General features: G+C 38.5%; 1 protein-coding gene across 2 annotated transcripts in view; it reads left to right on the top strand.

Moving 5' to 3' along the window:
* Positions 1-20,817, top strand: part of PDE8A (phosphodiesterase 8A) — a 143,046-nt gene that overhangs the window by 101,913 nt on the left and 20,316 nt on the right. For both annotated transcript variants that reach the window (XM_018069706.3, XM_018069705.3), the window contains exons 2-8: positions 7,383-7,439; positions 9,848-10,038; positions 11,220-11,276; positions 12,676-12,733; positions 14,182-14,270; positions 14,507-14,585; positions 16,157-16,294. In XM_018069706.3, coding sequence (XP_017925195.1) covers positions 7,383-7,439; positions 9,848-10,038; positions 11,220-11,276; positions 12,676-12,733; positions 14,182-14,270; positions 14,507-14,585; positions 16,157-16,294 — 669 coding nt within the window. The remainder of the gene's footprint in view (positions 1-7,382; positions 7,440-9,847; positions 10,039-11,219; positions 11,277-12,675; positions 12,734-14,181; positions 14,271-14,506; positions 14,586-16,156; positions 16,295-20,817) is intronic.

The raw sequence follows: 20,817 nt of genomic DNA, 5'->3' as shown, positions 1-20,817 counted from the left end.
TTCAACTTTGTTCTCATTGGACAGAAAAAGTCAGTGTGGATTAACAAGTAAATGGCTTTCTTCTTCTGACTTGTCTGTGATACATTCTGTCCCTTTTGGGTGTGTGGTTCACTGAGAGTGAGGACTCTTGTGGAAGTACACTGTGGGATTTGGAGAGTTGCTTTGCTGGAGTTGTGTCTGCTTACCTTAGAAACCTACAATAATGCTGTGGTTACCAAGATGTGATATAACTTGTGTTTGAATTATCAGCAACATCATTTTGAATTTCAGAAATAAGTGAGGGTTTTCCAGGTACCACCCATTATCCAGTGGTCCCGATATTATCGGTGCCTGGGGTGCTGGGACTGTCTTTCTCCCGCAGTGCCTCAGTTCCTCTGAATTTAAAAATGGAACCAGCAACCATTTCCTCCCTTTTCAAGTTTGCAGATCTGTGTAATAGTTCCATAGCAATGCTAAGAGATAATGACATTTATTTTATCACTTCAGTACCCTATCAGCAGCCAGGAAAGTCCCCCAAATTATCAGCATGTTCTGTGTAAAAGTTCTGACCTTTACTAGTGGCAGGGACTGCTGACTGGACTTTTTCTACTGTCACTGTACAGTGTGACCACAGTGGGACACTCGTCTGGGCCAGAGGCCACCGAGGCCTTACGGCACTGCAGATAATAATACAAGTCACTTTGGGCCAACATCGTTAATTATTTCCAACGGAACAGAATGATTTACTTTTGCATGCGCCGTGCTTGCAGCTTGATAACCAAAGTTTCCTGTAAAGAATAAGGGGAGAATTTATAAACTGTACAAAGCAGTTCTTGGTTGTGTCTAAAGTGTGTGAGAAGGCAGCGAGTGCAATTTCCCAACAGCGTTGCTGCAGTTCTGTTCTAACTTGGCTTCACTTACTGCAGTGCAATGGCACTGAGGAAATGCAATGGGGAACCAGGCCCAGAATACAAACAAACAAACAAACAAACAAACATATATAATAGTGGTTGGCATGTGTGGTAAGCCAAAAATCAGCAGGGTCCTCCCCATGCCCAGGAGAGTCCTGATGGAGCTGGGTTAGCCCTGGTGTTCAGCCCTCTGTGCTGCCACTCCAGTGAAGCAGTCCCTGTCCCGCCAGGCTGTAGATCTCTGTAGATCTCCTTGGTGGCTTCCTCAGGACCTGGACTAACACAAAACTTGCCTCAAGGCTGAGCAGTGGAAGTGGGGCTGGATTTTGGGAGTGGTAGAGGTGTTGTCAGGACATGGGCAATAGGAGAGTGGGTCATGTAGCTGAAGGGCTGGCAGCCTGATTGGTGTGAGAGCTCTGATGACTCGTTACACTCGATAAAACTTCTGTTCTCACAAAAACTTCAAGGTGTCCAAGTTGTGTGTTGTTAATGATGTGAATCAGAGGCCAGAGTTTTGCTCTCATTTATGTAAAACTGGTTCACAGCAGGTACTAAAACTTAAGAGACAGATTAAAAAAACAGAGGGTATGCTACCCCATCACTTACTGTCTGCTGTATCGTTATATGGCAGCACTGTAAGTAATTCTTCCAGGAATTAATCTGAAAGAGAAAATAGATAAAGGGAAAATGATACCAGAATAAAACCTCAGGTGTTCTGTATCTTGTAATATAGATCTAAATCTGTATTGTTTTGTTGAGAGCAATGCATCAGTGGGAACATGATTTAGACTAATCTAAATGCTAGATTTTATCAAAGCACTGAGTCAAAATGCTACATTATGTGAATTCAGAGTCTGTGACATTTGTCTACATCTTTTATGAAACAGGAATAGAAAAAAATATCAAGGGCTGGAATTAACAGGTTTCATCTAGGTTGAGGTTTTGGTAAATTTTAATTGCTTTTCCAAACTCATATCTTTATATTGTGGCAAAGAATAAACTGACTCCATACAGCATACGGTCTTTGAAAGCCAGGCTTACCTTTGTCCTTGAATCTGTTAAGCAAAGGCAGAAACCTTGGACTCTTTATTCTCTCTTATTCTTTATTCAAATTGTTGTGGCCTCCAAAGAACAAAAGAAGGAGCTGCATAGAGCCAGACTCCCAGTTTGTTTACACCGAAGTAAATCCAGGATGTATTCTTTGTATTTGGTGGAATTACTCTGAATTTCACTGTTGCTAACCAGGTCAGAATTCAATCTGTCGACTATATAATTCATTTTATGTTCTAAACAGTTGTGCCCGTTTGGAAGATCTGCTCAGACAGCATTTTAGGTTACTTGTACCAAAGCTGAGTTTGTAATAGCAGAGTGCTAGCAAAGTTTGCAAGGAAGACGTGAACAGTGATGTTCAGTGTCTCGCAGAAAGTACATGGAATATAGGCAGCTAACTCTTAAATGATCTACTTAGATTGATTTCCTTAGAGAAAAAAATAGGTAAATGACCATAGATTGGATTAGTATTCATATATTTCAGAAAGTGATAAAGGTTACTGTAAGTAAATTAAAATGTGAATTTTGAAAACCTGATCCTGAATATGAAGACTTTAATTACCCAGAAATGAGAGCCACACCAAGTCACAAAGCCCTTCTCTGTTGAGACAGAGCACCGCCCTGATATGACCTGAGTGGACAAGATCCTGGACCTTGTCATACCAGTTTATAGGGGGTGGGTTATTTCCCAGCTTTCAGCATCCAGAAGGATTTAGCTAAGGTTTCCAAGAAAGTGTATTATCATGCAAAATTCAAATTTCTTCAGGCAATAGAACCTGAATCAATTAAAGTTTAAGGTATGGTATAAATCTATGAGTTAATTTGGGCTTTCATTTTCTGGGGTGATAAATCTGTGCTTAAAATGGCAAGTTAAGAGAAAGCATATTTTTTCCTTTGTAAAACGAATCTCTCTGTTTTTCTTAGAATTATCAGTATTCAGTTTATGCTAACAGTTCTGTGGCTCCCAGCATATCTTATTCATGTCAAATCTTATTGATGAGTCAACTCAGGCAGATCTGTATCACATACCTAGTATATGTAGAAAATTTAAGTATGTATTTTAGAATTAGATAAGAATTTTTGGTGATGCCTTAAAATATTGATCTGTAAAATGATGAATTTTGTGAACTGTAGTCCAGTAAGACCAGCAATGAAGTCAATATGTCTAATCATTGTAGTTATCTGTGCCATATATTATAGTGAGGTTGAAGTCTTCATTTGAAGAGGCAGTTACTTAGTGTTACCCTGCTGACAGAAATTCTCTGCTGAGAGCTGAATGCTCATATTGACCCCACAGCAGCAGTTTCCATCTGCAATCCATTCAGCAAAAGTTTATGTCACCTCTTTGTTCAAGTCAGTTGCAGAAGAAATAAGCTGTTCATTTCCACCTGCAAGTGCTGACCTGGGAAAGGTGAGAAGAGCAGCAGGAGCAGAAGTGCTCATAGCTGCACTTTAGGGAGGGATACCAGCAGGAGACCAGGGCTGTGCACGGTGATTCCACGCCCAGAGGAAGAGTCACTCCCGTCATCTGTGCAGCGCCATCTGTGGCAGAAGGGAAGCGATGGAACAGTTGTGGATTTCAGACAATATTCCTCAGGATGCCAACAGCTCCCTGCCAGCCCTTCTCCTGATGGGTGATGCTGCAGCAGAGGGTTACCCTGGGCTGGGCGTGCTTTAAAACATCCCACAAAAAGAAGTGTCTTAAGAAGGTCTGCCTCCAGATGGAATGTGTTTGCCCCTCCATAGCAGGAGTATTGCATGGAAGTTAATAGCCAGAGGATTTTTTGGGGGCTGACTCTGCCCAAAATTTTAGGAGGTTTGCTCTCCTCTCCAGTTGGTCATGGTAAGAGACATTTTGGAGAAAACCAAGATATGAGACCTCTAGCAAATAGAAGACCTGTGGGCTGCTTTGATGTGTCCCACATACCAGACAAGCAGTTTATCACCGCAGGGAGCATGTGAATCAAGCTGTCTTTATATCCACCCTTTATTTCTTTCTGCATTTATTCATTGAGCAAATTCATTTAAAGTTTTTCTAGCTGTAGGAAGAATAAAAAAACCCCATTCCTGTAGACTCTGTTCTGGTAAAATACGAAGAATGACTCATAGCAAGAAGTACTTTACCAGGTTATATCAGGTCAACACTGAGTTTGTTGTACTTTAATCAGATAAGTCACAGTTGTTTGGGTCTGTGTTTTTAAAGCTTATTTCACTTGTTTTTATTTACCAAACATTCACTTTTCTCAGGACATTGGAAACATGAACTGTTTCTATCAAAAATTTCAATGTTTGCAACTTGGCTACTACAACACAGATAATTTCTGGGGAGTCTTGAGCTGCTCTCAGCAGTCAGTGGATGACCTCCCCGCTGACAGCTGTCAATCACATGTGGCTGATGCCATTGCCTTGGGGTGGATCTTGCTTTGTGCCGGGGCCAGGACTCGTTCCATAGGACAGAAACTACAGTGTTCAAACCAGACAGGCAAATTTGAGGGAAAATAAGTGCTACCAGCAGTAGTTCAGCGGGTCAGAGTATGTAAAAGGGCTGCAATTGCTGTGTGTAAGCATTTGAAGTAGCCACAGTCACATATGCTGTACACTTAGGTTTGCGTCAGCAGCTCTTTGGCAACAGACCCAACCCTATCACAGTCAATTCCAGGAATCTATAACTAGTTCTACCTCTGTCTTCTCATACTCTTTCCTACCAATCTGTGCCTGCCTAGAAGGCTGTCACATGTGTAAGTCGTGTCTGCCAATGTGGAAATGTACTCAGGCTTTTGTTTTTCAACTAGGAAAGAAATTTCAAGGAAGAAATAGAAAAAGGTGTGACTGAATAAAGATGTTTTTGTGCAGTTACTATATATGTGAGCTTTGGCTGGTTTGGTTTTGTTATAAGCTTGCAGCATTAGAGGTATTTTTGAAGCTCATGTAGTTCACCAATAGTTGAGAGTTTCTGCTAATCCTTGCTGAAGCCTTGATTTTTGACACAATACTTAATCACCATGTTACTTCTCAGTGCTACCAGCAGCACACAAAAAGTTGAAATGATTAATCAAATTATTTGAACAGATTTCAACAGAATTAAGAATTAACTGGAGTTCACCAGAATTTTCCAGCTGATATGCAGAAGGGGTTTTTGTTTTACTCAGGACAGCAAGTTAATGTATAACAAGACAATTTATCTCAATTGGGCAGTTCTTGTGATTTAAGCTTAAATGGTGTATAGACAGGTACTTTCAGTGCTGCAATAGCCTCAGATTTCTGGCAGAAAAGTGGTTTTCAGGCTCAGTCCTTTAAATACTTTGATGACTATTCATTCACAAACTTTTTAAAAGCATCTGAGAAACAGTAACTGACAATACTGGCTTTATCTCATCTGTTAAAATTCCCCTTGGACTGGGACTGATAGTCCAAGTGTACACTAGCCTGGTAGATGGGGTTTTGCATCCCCTCAGATGCCAGTGAAGTTCATCTCAGGCCCATCATTCAGTGACACTGGAAACACTTGCTGGTTTATGCTGGCAATTGGAGTGTACAAAAAAATGTGTCAGGATTTGATTTGAAGTACAGTTATGGACAGAGAAGTGACTGTAAAAAGGCATGTCTTACATGTTCTCCCTCCATGTCCTTCAGGCATCTCTGCTGATTTACTGATTCAGACGAGTAGTTACTACTGTCAGTGCTATAAAACCAATAACCCTGGTGGAAAGAGATGGATTCCCTCCTGCTGTGTGCATTATCAGCAAAAGTATTTGCTGTTTTCTAGTGTGGATTTTGAGTAATTGGATGATGGGCCACAAGGGAGAATAAAGCAGCTCGAGTTTTCCAACTGAAGAGAAATTTTTAGTCTCAAAATTAGAAAAAAGACTGGAGAGTGTTTAAACTAACCCAATCTGACCAGAATGACTGAGTAAATCTGAAACCCCACCATGTCATTTTAACATCAGCTCTTAAAGGCCCTCTTAAACAAGACAGACAAACACTGGTTCCTGGCTTTTTTTTGCAGGCACTAGGTTGCCATTTTTCCTTGACTCATGTTTCTTGCTTATTTAATGTTGCAGTGATGACTTCCAAGTTGATAAATAAGTAAAATCACATATGAGAAACTCTGAGGGCTGAGCAGTGGAGCAGTAAGGTCATAGAAAGAATGGAGCGTGCAATTCTAAAAGGTTTTTCTGTGGGATGTGCTGATGATTGTTTAAAATTACTTAATGGAAAAATTCCAGGCTGTAAAGCAATAAATCTGATCTTCAAGTGTGGTTTTAATATTGAAAAAGAACAATGTAAAAATGCCACCTTTGTGCTCAACAGCTCTTTTCTTTGCACATTTGAATCCAGAGATGTCTTCCGTTTACTGCATTGGCAAAAATTGTTTTCTTCTGCTTTCTTTGTCCAGTTACTTTTGAAGAGTTTATGTGACTCCAAGGACCATTGATTGGTCTCTGTTTCCTATTTTGAATTGGGAACATTGCTATTCCTGCTTTTTAGTTTTCATTTCTGGGACAAGAGGTGAAAAATATTTAAGCACGTTGAAAGTGCTGATATTTGCCTTGTGGGAATTCCCAAAGAACCAACCCCGTGTAATCCTATTACAGTCTCCCTCTGTATTTATGTGTTTAACTACTTTAGAAAGTCTATCCTATACCACTTGAAGAGTCATTCAAGCTTGAATTAATGATTAATGATATAAAAGAGAAGCAGCTGTGATAAACAGCACTTCTTGTCATTGCCCTCCTTTCCATGAAGGGACATGTGAGGGGGAAAGATCCCAGCTCAGTTCATGCTGAACTGTGTTACTTGATCAGAACCTGATGTGAGAATCCCTGACATGTAGAAAGCATGACATATGACAGTGTTTTTGCAGGGTTTTTCAAAGCAAAGCTGCATTGCTTTGTCAAGTAGAAATATCTGAGTTCTGGAACCATCTCTGGAGGCACTGGGTGGGAAGGAGAAAATGTAGATAAATGCTGTTGGAGAAATGAAATTACTGTGGTTTTTTAGCACCCTTGGGCACCTGTTCCATGTGAAATTCTAAGGGCAGAATAACATATTTTTGCCTTCCTCCTGGAGATTTAATGCTTTTTTGGACTTTAAAAGATGGAATTTTTAAACATTTCCATGTTTTGCCAGAACAGTTGGACTGATACAGAGGACACAGAAAAATAACAATGTCTATCAGACTTTCATGACTAATCCATTACTTTATGTTTAAAATAACAATAATTAAAAAATAATTAAGCACTAGCTTGTTGATTTCTGTTAATGCAGCTTAGCATATAAATTTACAAAACCAGAGTAAGACTCTCATGAAGCAGCAGCATCATTATGGTATCAATATATCCCTGAGACAGTAGTAGATAAGAAATGTCTTCTCTAACAGAGATAATTTTTCTTTCTTCTTAAGTGTAATGTATTAATAAGATCCCTTCTTATTCCTTTTAGGCACCAGTAACAGATGTGCAGTTTGGCCCTATGAGACTTCATCAAGATCAACTTCAGGTAACACAGCAGTTCAAATTGAAGTCTTGATTTCTAAAACATCACAGATGTTAGCTTAAAATTTATGACTGGAATTTTTCAGGGTACAGAGATCTTCACAGAGCATTTTTATCAAGTGATAATGTGCACATAACAGATTTTTATCTTGACATTCTATGTGATAGCCTAAAAACCCTGCCTGTTTTCTCCAACCATCAGTCAGCTCATAAAAATAGAGCTATATATTCTTTGCTATCAGTTATCTTGTAATCAATTTAGTGAGTGCCTCATTTTGTATTTTACTGGTAGTCAATTCTTAATCAAAATCTCATCAAACTGATACTAAGCCTGTCAAGGTCTATTATACCAGAACTATTGCTAACATCAACAAAACTTGCAAAATTATTACAGAAGATATGAAGTGAGCTTGTTTTTTTGCTGTTCATTGCTGACTGGCATTAATTAATCCTCCTTTGTCTCTTTATTAATAAAGGTCTTATGTCAGTTGTCCCCTTATTTGTCTGGGGTGGGTATGAGGTTTGCAGATACATGACTCCTTTGGACTTCCTTTGAAAATTCTCCCATATCCCAAGGCATACTGAACCATTAATCATCCAAGATATTCTTCAGTCAGTAATTAGAAAACTCCTCAGTTAATGCCATCTGAACCTAATAATGTGAAAATGTCTTCGAAAATTGCAGTTCAACATCTTCCTGAGCTATTTTCAAAACAGACAGTAATGTTATTCAGCATCAGATTTTAGAACATCCTCATCCAGCTGTTCCCCCAGTGTAAATAAGAAACATTTCTTGAATATTTCTGCCTCCTGTATTGTTATTAATGCTTTTATCACTTTTGCCCAGTCATAGGCCACTCTGAAGCGCTGCTGGTTTATCCTGGTGATATAGGTGGCAGGTGTGAGGGAAGGAGAAGTTGAGCAACATCTCATTTGTGCCAGAGTCAATCATACAGCTCAGATCTGCTGACTTTTTGTGCTATTGCTGAAAACCTTTCTTCCCCTCTTAAGGAGTGTTGTAAATTAACTTCACTAAATATAGTGAACAGTTTTGCAGGTTGCTATAAAAGGAACCTGAACTCAGCGAGTACAAAGTCCTTTAGTCTTACAAAAATATGCAGTACATGGAAATGTTAAGATTTACTGGTAGACACTTCACCAACCTGGTCCAAAGTATAACTAGCACTGGAGTTCCTAAAATCATCCAGAAGATAAACAGCAGTAGGATATGGTGTGAGTTACGTGTGCTCCATATTATTGTCTGACTGAAGCTTATATTTAAGTGTGGCTTGATTAAGTTACTGAAAGATTGGTGTCTTGGGACAATAGACCAAATGCTGGTTTATTTGTCCATCTTTCCTGAAAGGCTGCATGTACTGAGTGATCCCCCAAAAGCAACACACCACAGATCTTTAGTCTGCCATGCTGTATTCTTTTAGGCAAAAGAAGTTTTGTCTGCAAAACATTATCCTGATGCAAAGCACAATCGTATCAGTAAGAGTCCTCCTTAGCAGACTTTATCTTCTCTACTGTTTTAAATCCTAGAATTTGGAATACATTTCTAAAGAATTGGGCTTTATCATACTTTTAGTATATAGGTATTGTATTGATTTTAAAAAGGCTCAGAGAGATTAGTTATTGGCAATTACACAGCAAGTTAGGACAGAACAAATACTGGCTCACAGATCTGACTTCCAGTTCTGGATTTCAACTATGGTAATCTCCTTCTGTGATATAAATCCCATGGCAAGCTTTGTGTAGAAGTCACACAGGGACATACTCCATATATAGAGGTACTACTTATGATTTCAGTCTGGCTTGAGTTCATTTAGACCAGCCTGTCTGTAATTTCCAGAAACCCCACAGAGTGGGCAGCATCCAGTACTTTGGGGAACTAGGATGAGATAAAAAGGAAAGCACATTTTTCATCGTGCTATGGAAGCACCACTGAGTACTGATTCACACAAGATGAAACATGGCCTTTTTTTCCCTTTTCTAGAATATGATCCAAGACAAATAAACCCCAAGAAAATGGTTGCATGTGAGACAGTTTCAGTGAAGTGGACTTGCTGTTAGTTCATGTACACTGTCTGAAACACAGGCACCCAGTCTCTGCTGGCTGCCTAAGCTCTCTTTGTAGATAATGACAAGAGAGAGACTTTCCAAACTTGTTCTCCCCGTGTGGATATACGTGGTTCTGGCAAACTGTTTTATCCACTTGAAACACCTCTGTATACAGACAATTATAAAAAAGCAGTGCTCTGTAGAAAGCAATTCTGTTGAAAACCAATTAAGGATTAAACCTTGGAAGTGGCTTTAAAAAACATGTTAAGAATAGGCAAAAGTTACAGACTCTGTATACTGTATATGTAAGAATTGTTTGTAATTCTTCACTGTTTGTCTTTAACGCAGGTACTTTTAGTGTTTGCTGAGGAAGACGACCAGAGTAATGGGTTCCGTTGGGCATGTGAGAAAGCTGGATTTCGATGTAACATTGCCAGGACACCTCAGTCTGCACTAGAAAGCTTTCTAGATAAACACCATGACATTATCATTATTGACCATAGGCATTCCAGACACTTTGATGCAGAAGCGTTATGCAGGTAAGCACCATTTCAGTGCAATTAACGCTTAGCAATATAGTTAACACATCATCAAAGTTTTTTTGCTTTTATATGACCTTTTTATAAACTATTGATCATTGATATACTTTTCTGGACAGGTGTGCACTGACAGCATCAAATAGTATTACCTCAGTGCTTTACATCTGATAGCAGCAGCATTTTTGGTTGTGTGCTAGGGTGTCTGAAGCTCGATCTGGCTTGGAGCCACAGCATACAAATTTTCTGGCCATAGTGAACTGTTGGGTTTTTTGTTTGGTTTTCTTCTGTTAGTTTTTTTTTATTCCCAAATCCCTGGTTCCTTGTTTGCACACTAAATCAACTGCAAAGATAGCATATATCACCAAGCAATTCAATTAATACATTCACTTCATGAATGTTCTGATTTTTTTGCAATGTTACTTGCTGTTGAGCAACCCCAGATGCAAACAGGCAACATTTGGTGTGTGTGTTTCCATACCTACAACATTTGAAAATATGTTATGAAGAGCAAAGTTGCAATCTGATTCCAAAAATACTTTTAGAAGCTGCTGTGAAGTATGAAAAAAGGAGAAAAAGATTTGCCTTTCTGAGTCTCTCCACAGAGACTTGACAGGCAGTGGTGCCTTGCTTCAGTGACTTCTTTCCAGTGAAATACCCCTTGGGAATGTGTCTAGACTGAATAACAGGCTGTGGGGTGGGGTGGCAGGGTCAGGGTATGTACCCTGGGTGAGTGTGGTGGGGCCAGGGCACTGGGACAAAGGCTCTTCTTGCTAAACTGAAGGAACTAGATAAGATCTTTGTCAGGCAAACTCTAGGTATCAGCACTGTTCCTCTTCTCCCATGTTTACCATTCTGTCCCAGAATAAAGGAAAATGCACCTGAAATGAGTGAGGCCAAGTCCTTCAAACAAGTCCATTATAAGCCATTTCAGAGTGGAGAATTTTTGCTGTTCCCCCACTGATAACATTTGAGTTTTAGAATAATCTTATGTTCGTGGAGTCTCAGATATGGCTGAATTTATTCTCCTTTCTTAGTAGCAGGCTCGGGATTTGATTTTTGTTTTGTTGTTAAATGAGTTAAAAGAGACATTTTAAGAAAAGTACTGTGTGAACAGTCTGTAAAGTCATGATTTCTGAAATGTGAACTTAAAAAAATTTAAATTATTTGCTTTTTATTTAAAGGTCTATCAGAACAACGAAAGCCTCAGAAAATACAGTCATTATTTGTGTAGTACAAAGGTAAATACTCATATCTTTACTTTCAAGTGTGATCAGAAGTGTAAATCTTATCATTTTAAAAGTAAATACTACATTAAAAACTTGAATGAGAACTTCTTACTGGGTTAGTAATAACTATATACCACACAGAGTTTTCACCATCCTCGACCACAGGATTAAGGCAGGAATTTTTTTTCATTTCTGCTTTCACTAAGGAGGTCTCACTTTGTGTTTTGGTTTTGGGGTTTTTTCCACTCTCCTGATCATTGCAAGCTTTCAGAGTATGTTTCAAACAACTTCTGCAGCATCCTGTACAGAATGTCTCACAGATCTGTATTTTGAACCTTTCTTGATCTGCCTTTTAATATGATTAATCTCAGCACAAACAGGAGACCTTCTAAGTTGTGAAAAAAGATACAGAACAATTTGATCAGTACAATTTGATCAGTACAAAGTATCATCTGACCACAGAAGTTCTAAAAGCGAGACAAACTATATTATGACATCTCAGTAAAGCACTGCATATGCTTTTTCCATCCGCCTCCTCTGAAAACATTACTTATGTATCATAAAATAATGTAAAAAAATCAATATATTTAGTCTGAAATGAAATAACTGGAAGACAATTTCCTCAAAGTACAATTTTGGGAATAGCCATTTCTCAGAAAACATAAATTCTGAAAACTAATTATGAGGTGTTGAAATTCCCCATTAAAAATATACCCCCATCTCTAGCAAACAAAAGACCATAACTAAACATTTCAAGACCCGAAACTTCAAGTGTAAATAAAAACTTCAATCTGCTCATTTACAGAAACTTAACATAGCTGCCTTTCTTCCAGATTCCAGCCATACAGTCACATATGTTGAGTGTCTTTTAACAGTTAGTACAGCCAAGTTTTTCAAAATTATTTAGGTAGTTCATTTAGGAATATGTCCTCCCAAAGCGACCCACTGGAAGGCACTGGGTAGGCAACACTAGCAAATCTGTCCTCATTTGGGCTTCTTGAGTTGCCCATCTAGGATGTGGTACACTCAGACAGGGAATTTCTTAAAACTTTGGCTGTATTGACTTTCAAGTGCATCTCTGACTAAGGACAGCATAAACAATAAAGAATCCAGTACCAAAAAAAGTAGGAATAGTCCAACAACCTAGGTCATTAATTGTTTTCCTTGAAGCACAAGGTTTTTTGTGGTGTAAGCAGCACCTTAGGTGCATAAAGGAAAATAACATTTTGACTTCTCCATGCCAAAGATGAAAGCTTATTAAAAACCACAAAAAATATATTTTATTCCTAGATCCTGTAAAGATCTAGCAGTATGTGTGACATCTGGGGTACAAGTATGTCAATGGATTGTGAAATTTGGCCTCAGTTGATTACAAAAATAATCTCTGACTTAATTATTCTTTTTTTCAAAGGCATACTGACCGTGAGGAGTCATCAATATTGCCCCTGATCTCTGCTGGCTTCACAAGGGTATGTATGTTGCAATATTGTACTGGGTTGCTCTGATATTTCAAAATTTTCATGCAAGAAACTATCCAGAAGTTTGGCTCAGTCCTTTTTTGTGTCAGTGATCCAACCTGTAGATCCTGTTAGTACTGCTCATTCCTGTAGGTCCCAATTCTGACCACTGTACACCAGTAGAATTAGAATAATGCTGAGTAGGTGGCCATTCTCAGGAACGTAAGAAGTGGTGCTGAGACTTTTTACTGCTTTATGCCTTTATTTCAGATGAAATATATGATGCTCTGCTTGAAAAGTTGACATGGACAAAATTGACTGGTGACTGTGGCAGAGCCAGAGAGCAGCTTGCAATGAACAGCACAATGTGCTGAGGGAAATCTCTTCTATCAAATGCCAATTCACATCTGTAAACAGGCTTCAGACACTGTCATGCTATTATCTATTGTTTGGAGGCACTTGAAAAGTATGGCATTGAATCTGTTCCTTGGCAACTAAGTTAAAAAGATACTTATTAGTGCATCAGTTAAGTGGATTCCTTATTGCATTCAGCTGACAATGGAACGAAAATGGGCCTGATTTACAGTGTGATTCAGAATATTTGGTTCCATGCTCACCAGATTTTTTGCTGTCCCATCACATTCCATTTGCACCCCTCTGCTTATTTCTAGTAAGGTCCCAGTCCAGGAAATGCTAGAACCTGAAGATAATGGTATTTAAATGAAAAGAGTCATTTCAGGGGGCACATAAGTAATTTAACACAGGTTATGAATTATTTATGGATCAGAGCCTTGGAGATGGGGCTAATGGCAAAGCACAGAAAATTTTGTTTAGCACCTTAATGTGGTGGCTTACCTTTGATAATCGATCCTCCCTGCAAACTATCCACTTCTGTGCTGGTTTAGCATGAACAAAGATTTAACATTCAGGCTCATACCTGGTAAATATGAGAAGTGTTAAAATAACATGAAAGATACTGAGGTCATTGCTATACAAGCCCCAAAATCAATAATTGTATCCAATGGTAGGTGTGTTTGACTGGAAATTTTGCTTTCTTCTATGTAGAAAATTTGGACTATTAGCAATTAGAAATTCAAAATAATCTCAGATTTCGATGCCTTGAGAGACAACAATTTTTTCACTTTATTTTAAATAAGTAACATGAGAGCTAAAAGTAGATTTTTAAAAAATACATTGATCCTCCTAACAAACACAGAGAATAAACAGATTGGTTGAACCTCATTACCATGAGGATCAGTCACCTTTTCAAAATGCAGTAACCTAAAAAGTTTTCCTATTCCCAAAAAATAGTTTTCTCGTGTTGCTTGTGTCACAGCATGTTCATTTTTGGCCTGTCTACTCCTTTTTTTGATTCTTTATCAAGCAAAAGAAAACAGAGCTTCATACCCTTGAATTTGGAAATGTGTATTAATTAAATATTTCTAACCTTTTATTTGCAGAGATATATAGAAAATTCCAGTAGAATGGCCTGTTACAATGAGTTGATTCAGCTGGAATTTGGACAGGTACAGGCACAGTTCAAACTAAGGTAATTTTACCAAAAATGTTATCAACAAAAAAATTTCAATTCAGCCACATCTTAATAGAGTATTTATTTTATGTATGATAGTTAATTATAGAATGGCAGTTAGCTGAAGAAAATACATTAATTGTTGAAGTACAACGTTATCCAGTATGGAGTTGTCATACTTTATTGTCATATATGAGAAGACTTAAGAGGATAAAATTTTATGAGATGCTTTGTTTTTTTTTGTTTGTTTCCAGGGCGTGTAATTCATTATTTACAGCATTAGAGAAAAGCCAAGAAGCCATTGAGATCACAAGTGAAGACCATGTAATACAGGTTTGTTCCAGTTATAAAAATACAGAAAATTGCTCAGTATTTTATTTCATCCATGATTACACTTACTCTTTCTTACAGCACAAGAATCTAATCTAACTTAATGGTTCTAAAAGATTGAAGTGAGTTTAGCTGTAGAGTAGAATTTTCTCCATTTAAAGTATCTTGCATAAATCAAGTCAATTTTAAGGGTGATTGTTGTTTCTGAATGAATAAGGATTTACTCTCTTGTTTTTATTTTTTGATTGATTCTTTTGTATCAAGAATGAATGCAGCCACTGGCTTGTAAGCATTCTTTTCCAAAAATATTGTATGTTAATTTGATACTCTTGAAAATCTAATGGATATTCTATTTAAATAATTGTACACTTTTTTTTTCCTAAAACCTGATACTGTTTGATGTCTCAGAATTCTTGGGCCAACTGTTTTTGAATGTAATCCTCTCTTAGAAATGTCTTTAAAATAGGGAAAAGAAATTGTGCTTAGGTTTGCAGTTCTGAAACCATCATCTTTATAAAGGAGTTAGTTCCATCCCCAGCTATGAAGCAGTGAAGAGTGATTTTATTATCAGCAAAGAGCTTGAGTCTAAGCCTCTGGGAATTATAACATGCATATAAATTGTACCTTCTTGACCCAAATCTTGACACTGGCAATTTCAATTCAGGATGTGCCTTCTTCATCCCTTTTAAAAAAATAACAGAACACATCCTGAAGTTGTTTTAAATATGTTTTTTTCAGACCCAATTTTGTCCCTCTGCTGACAGTCCCAGAGTATGAGAGAACCAACATGTGCAGGAGTCCTGGAGCTCCAGCGGGCAGGGCTTTCGCACATGGAGGGGAACCTTTTGGAAGGAACCTTTAGGGGGGAACCTTTAGAAGCAGAGGGCATTTCTCTCATAGTAAAACACTGTAAGTTGTGAGACATTCAGATGCTGTTTTGGCAGGAGCTGTGCCTGTAACTCAGCAAGCGAGAGGGTCACGAAGGTGTGGGCTATTGGTAACAATCTTTGGTTTTATTGGGCAAGGGCCACAAAACTGCAGTGAAATGCAACGTTCACTCTGGAGAGAAAGTGCTTTATTAAATTCCACTTCTTCCAGTTTGCTTGGCTGGACTTGCCAGGACAGGGAAATAGTGATGGTTGGCCCTTACATAGAATGAGACAATGAATTTGCTAATAGATAAGGTTAATATTCCTATGGTATCCCACTGTCAAATCTGTGATTTTTAGGAACACAGAGGTAGGTTTGAGGTTTATATGTTTGAGAACTGACAGAACCTATTTTTCAGGAATTTATACTGTCTTTCTAAACTCTGTTAATGTGTAATACTCAGCTGTTTCCAAAATTTCCCTCTCTTTACTCACAGGCACACACTCCACAGAACTATTCTGGCACGGACATTCCTGTTTTGCTTCACAAATTAAAAAATGTGGGCATCTCTCTCAGGAGTAGTACATGCTGACATTTATTTCAAACTGGGAAAGAGATCCCATGGTTTAGCAAACAGAAAAGAGGGATTTTGTTGTGCTTTAAGTATACTGTTCAACGGGTATTTGTTTGTTTTTGTTTCACAGTACGTCAATCCTGCTTTTGAAACAATGATGGGCTATCAAATAGGTGAACTAATACAAAAGGAATTAACAGAAGTGCCTATAAATGAAAAAAAAGCTGATTTCCTAGATACTATTAATTCCTGCATAAAGATAGGAAAGGTGAGTAATGGCATTGTATCACTTATTATTTGCTACCTGTAAGAGTTATTGCAGTCCAGAGATGACACGTTGTGACTTGCAGCTTCACAGAAAAGTAGCATTTGCAACTTTCTCACTCAAAACAAGAACGGGAAGTAAAAAATGTGAGGTTTTTTAAGGGCTTCTTTCTCTTTTCTTGCTTGGAAGAGGTACTTGTTTTATGCAAATAAGTGACTTACTGAGTTTCTTTACAATTTATGCTGTTTGTAGCAAACAAGAGAAATGAGATGGATGCACATGTTATCCAGTGCTATGTAAATGAGAAAAGTACCATGTGGGAGCAAGTTCAGAATGTAAAAATATCAGAGACATTTGCAATATCACTTGAGAGTGATAGGTGTCAGCTGCCAGCTGCCAGTGTGTTTTATTCTGTAATGATATGAGAGATGTCTAATGGATTTCCATTAGAAATGTTCATTGCACTAAGATTGTCCAAGGTCTGGCTTTAAGGGAGGTCTTTACAGAGGGATGTTACTGTTTGCCTGGTACTCCACGGTGTTCCTTTGGGAGTGTTGTGGATGTATGTGAGGATCTGTTTAGGAGCTCCCATCTGCATTTCTACGATGAGGTGTAAATGCTTCTGATGCCATTGAACATGTCACAGTACCATATAGGAAGAAGATCATGGAGATTACACAAATAGATTTGGGAATTGGTGTGTTGGGTGGTGTGTCATGGCCCACGGTCAGACCTGAGTCAGGACAGCCGGTTGGGTCGTACCGACTGTGCAGGGGGAAGCAGCACATTATTGGCACAGAGCAAGGAGGTGCTGAAGTGAATCATGGCATTCTGTGCATCTACACAGGGTTGCAAGGTTGTGGTGAGTCATCCTCTGTAAATCAGGGTGCTGACACAAGCACTGATCAACAAAAGCTGTGCTCTGGCTGGGGGCAGATCCCGTGTGCATTTCAATGAGAATGTATCGCTCATTTCTACATGTATTGGCTGTTGGAAGAGATCCCAGTGACAGACAATAGCTTGGATTATGGTGCTTCACATCTCTCTTGCCTGACCAAAGTTATCTCAAAGTAAATGAGTGTAATACGAAACTGATGTTAGAAGAGAGTATTTATTAAGTTATAATTCAAATATATTGGATGTGTCAGGTTTTAAATCCACAACGTCAATTCTCAAGATATGAAGTGATAAATTTTTTAATATTTTAGTGGGCTGATAGAAATGTCATTTATAACAGAAATATGTTTTACTCTATGAATGATGGAAATCTAACCCTAATCCATCTCTTTCCTTGCACTTATTTTACTCCTGACTGTACGACTTCAGTGGTGAGGGCTAATGAAATACTACCTATCTGTCTATCTGGAACAGTTTAAACTGTTTCAGGTGGATATATTCTGTTTACACATATTTTGTGTTTCCCTTTGGAACACTTTATAGTATGTAATCTGTGTAACCTTACATTTATATATTAATATAAAAATGAATTACAAATAAAATTATTACAGGAAGTAGTTGCAAGTCAAGGTTAACTGTGAGGAATAACCTTTGAAATATTTGAATTTTTGAAATCATTTGTGTCAAGATGTTACAGAGGTGCCTAACTGGATCATTCTGATGTGGTCTGTGCATTGCTTTCAGTCTTGTGATTTCTTTATATCCTAAATTTAGAAGACTATCTTCCCACTACAGTAGGCCCTATATTGGCTACTGTAGGTTACAGCATATCAAAAAAACCAACTGTCCGCTACTGTGATGTTCTCCTGTCAACAAGTTTGGCTTTTCTGTTTTGAACAAACATGGTACTATAATAATAAAAATAATAGAAAGCAAGGTTTTCTGGTCCTTAGAAAAATGTGAGCTGCATAAAATCTACCTCTCATCTTTAAATGGAATTTAGGAAGATGGACTCTTGCAGCATTTCCCCTCTTTTGCTGACAAACATAATGCTGTGGGCAAGTTTAGTATGTCCAAAGTTCATAGGCATTATACTCAAAAATTGCTAATTGCATGGTACATAAGGATTCTTGGGTCAGGATGTTGTTTGTCTTAGCAAAAACAATATCTCTGGAAGTTCATTTCTTGTTACTACAGCTGGCTGTAATTTGCAAGAAGTCAATGTTATTGAAAGACATGTTCATCCATCCATACTTGAGGAGTTTAAAAAAACTTCGTTCTTCTGTTTCATGATTCAAATTGCATCCATTAAGATGAAATGTGCAATTCTGACTAGAATTCTTACTACCTCTGATCTCTGCAGTTTGACACAAAGCTCTTTATCTTAGTTTTGCTTTTTTTGAAGTGAGATGTGTAGCTATTGATAAAGCAGACAAGACATTCAATTCCTCTCACTCCTTGGGAGCTGTTTGCGAGAGATCAGTCTTTACAGAGTGGGTGGGAGAGCAATCACAGTCTGTGATAAAGGTCTATGGCAATTGCTTCCTAACTCAACCTTACTTTCTTACAGATTGTTTTCATGACACCTCGAGTTTATTTTGGTTTGCTCTGTTTTCTAAAAGCAGTTTACTGAACTTTGCTGTCTTGTGCAAGAAGCCCCAGTCTAAAAGGAAGGCTGAATTGGGGGATTCCTTACTGTGCATGTATGAGTGCTCAGTGGACAGATGCATGCCTTGGACTTCTTAATGGAGTTTGAAACATCAGCACTGACCACTCTGTAAAGGGTGAAACTGTGTGGTTTTTTTACTGTGAATGATTTTTACTCTGTGTTTGATCCCAGCACACCATACCATAGAGCACGGACTGATCACAGGGCGTGTGTGGCTCTAATGCAGACAGAATGATGAGCTTGACTGACAGCATGTCTTAGGAAGCAGCTCTTCTCTGTTGGATTGCTGACAGAGACTCTGGGAAGAGCATATGGTGTTCTTAAAATACATTTAAGTAACATCCCTGGGAGAACTTTACCTACCAGCAGGAGTTTGGCTTGGACCTGCTATTTCTCAGAATTGTGCTGACCTTTTCCCTCACACATTTCCTGCCACAGTTTCACAGGTTTTAGAAATTCACAAGTTGAAAAAATCGATCTGTTGACTAGGAAGAACACATTAGTGAATAACCTGTCTTGAGAAGGATGCACTTTCAATGAGGGAATTATCCAATCTGTACGTTATGACTTCATCCCTTTATGTACATCCTGGGTTTATTGTCTGGGTTAGAGATCAATTACTCATCTCTACCTCATCCTGGTTGTCAGGAGACTATCGATATAAATATTTTAATTATGAGAGCATTGAATTTTGTGATGCTTGCTTTATCTTCATTTGTATTCCTCCAGCAGCTCACAGGAGAAGATATAACACTCGCTTCACAGTTTGTTATACACAGTTCTTTTCTCTGACAGATCCTCAGAAAAGCCTTTCATATTTTTTTCTGTTCAGCCTGTTACCATGCATTTCTCTGTGGGCTAGAGTCTGTTTGCTGGCTCCATCAACATAAATGCAAAATTCTCTCTGTACCTGTGCTCTGGCCTACCTGACTGTGAAATCAGCCTCACTTGACTATGTCAGTCTCACATAAATAAATATGTATCATCTGCCTCATGAAGGTATTTTCACATATGTTTGTAAGATCTGATCTGCAGTCTCTTGAACTCAACTAAAATACGGCAATTGCACCAGCAATTGCAATGAGCAGTTTGTGTCAAGTGAATGTGCAATACGAAATCAATTATTTATTAATCTCTTGGTTTTTATTAGATGCCCAGCTCAAAATATACACCTATTTAAAAAGGCCACCAATAGCTGTTCTAGGGATGGAAATGTGTAGACAATCCTAAAACCAGACTGCTTTTACAGGGAGGCAGAATCCAGGAGCTATTCTACTAGGCTCTCTTCTGCTTTAAAAAAAAAAAAAAAAAAAAAAAAAAAAAAAAAAAAAAAAAAAAAAAAAAAAAGGAAAAATTTCTGGCACTTTTTGATAGTAAACTGACAGTATGGAAAGTAAATGTAGTAGGATATCAAAGTACTTTTGTTCACAGATATATTTAATGCGCAATCAGTGATAGGACTTCCCAACTCTGCAGGAGAGACGGTGCAGTTCAGAAGAGAGGGTGATCAGGTCAGCATAGCAGTTTTGCACTGACCTTCCTGTCCTGGAACAAGTCAACAGAGTCAGAGAGAAAGTCAGGCAGGTCAGTGTAGCAGTCCCAACCATGTGGTGTGTGGTCCTGGGCAGGGCAGGGTGGTGCCCCACACAATTAGAGCCTGATGGCACTCCCGGAACCTTGGGGGAACTCCTGCTCCAGGCAGAGACTGGTCTGAGCTCTTGCTCTGTGCCAGATCTCCCCCCAGTGACCCACAACACCACTGAGGTAGGATGTTGAAGAGAATATGTGGTCGATTCCCACAGCACCTGAGGTCCAGTTGTTGCTATCAGGGCACTCACAGGCTGCCTCTCTGGAAGTTCTCTATGCATTGGCAGCAGCACAGTGACCTACAGGTTTGTTCCAGGGGAGAAATTTGAGGGTAACCAGTCCTGCCTGGTTTTGTATAGTAAGACAGCTTTCA

Source organism: Manacus vitellinus, unplaced genomic scaffold (assembly GCF_001715985.3).
Source record: "Manacus vitellinus isolate BGI_N305 unplaced genomic scaffold, ASM171598v3 scaffold_16_pilon, whole genome shotgun sequence".
NCBI classification, from domain to species: domain Eukaryota; kingdom Metazoa; phylum Chordata; class Aves; order Passeriformes; family Pipridae; genus Manacus; species Manacus vitellinus.
The sequence above is the reverse complement of the archived record's forward strand: the minus strand, read 5'-3'. Positions and strand labels throughout refer to the sequence as shown.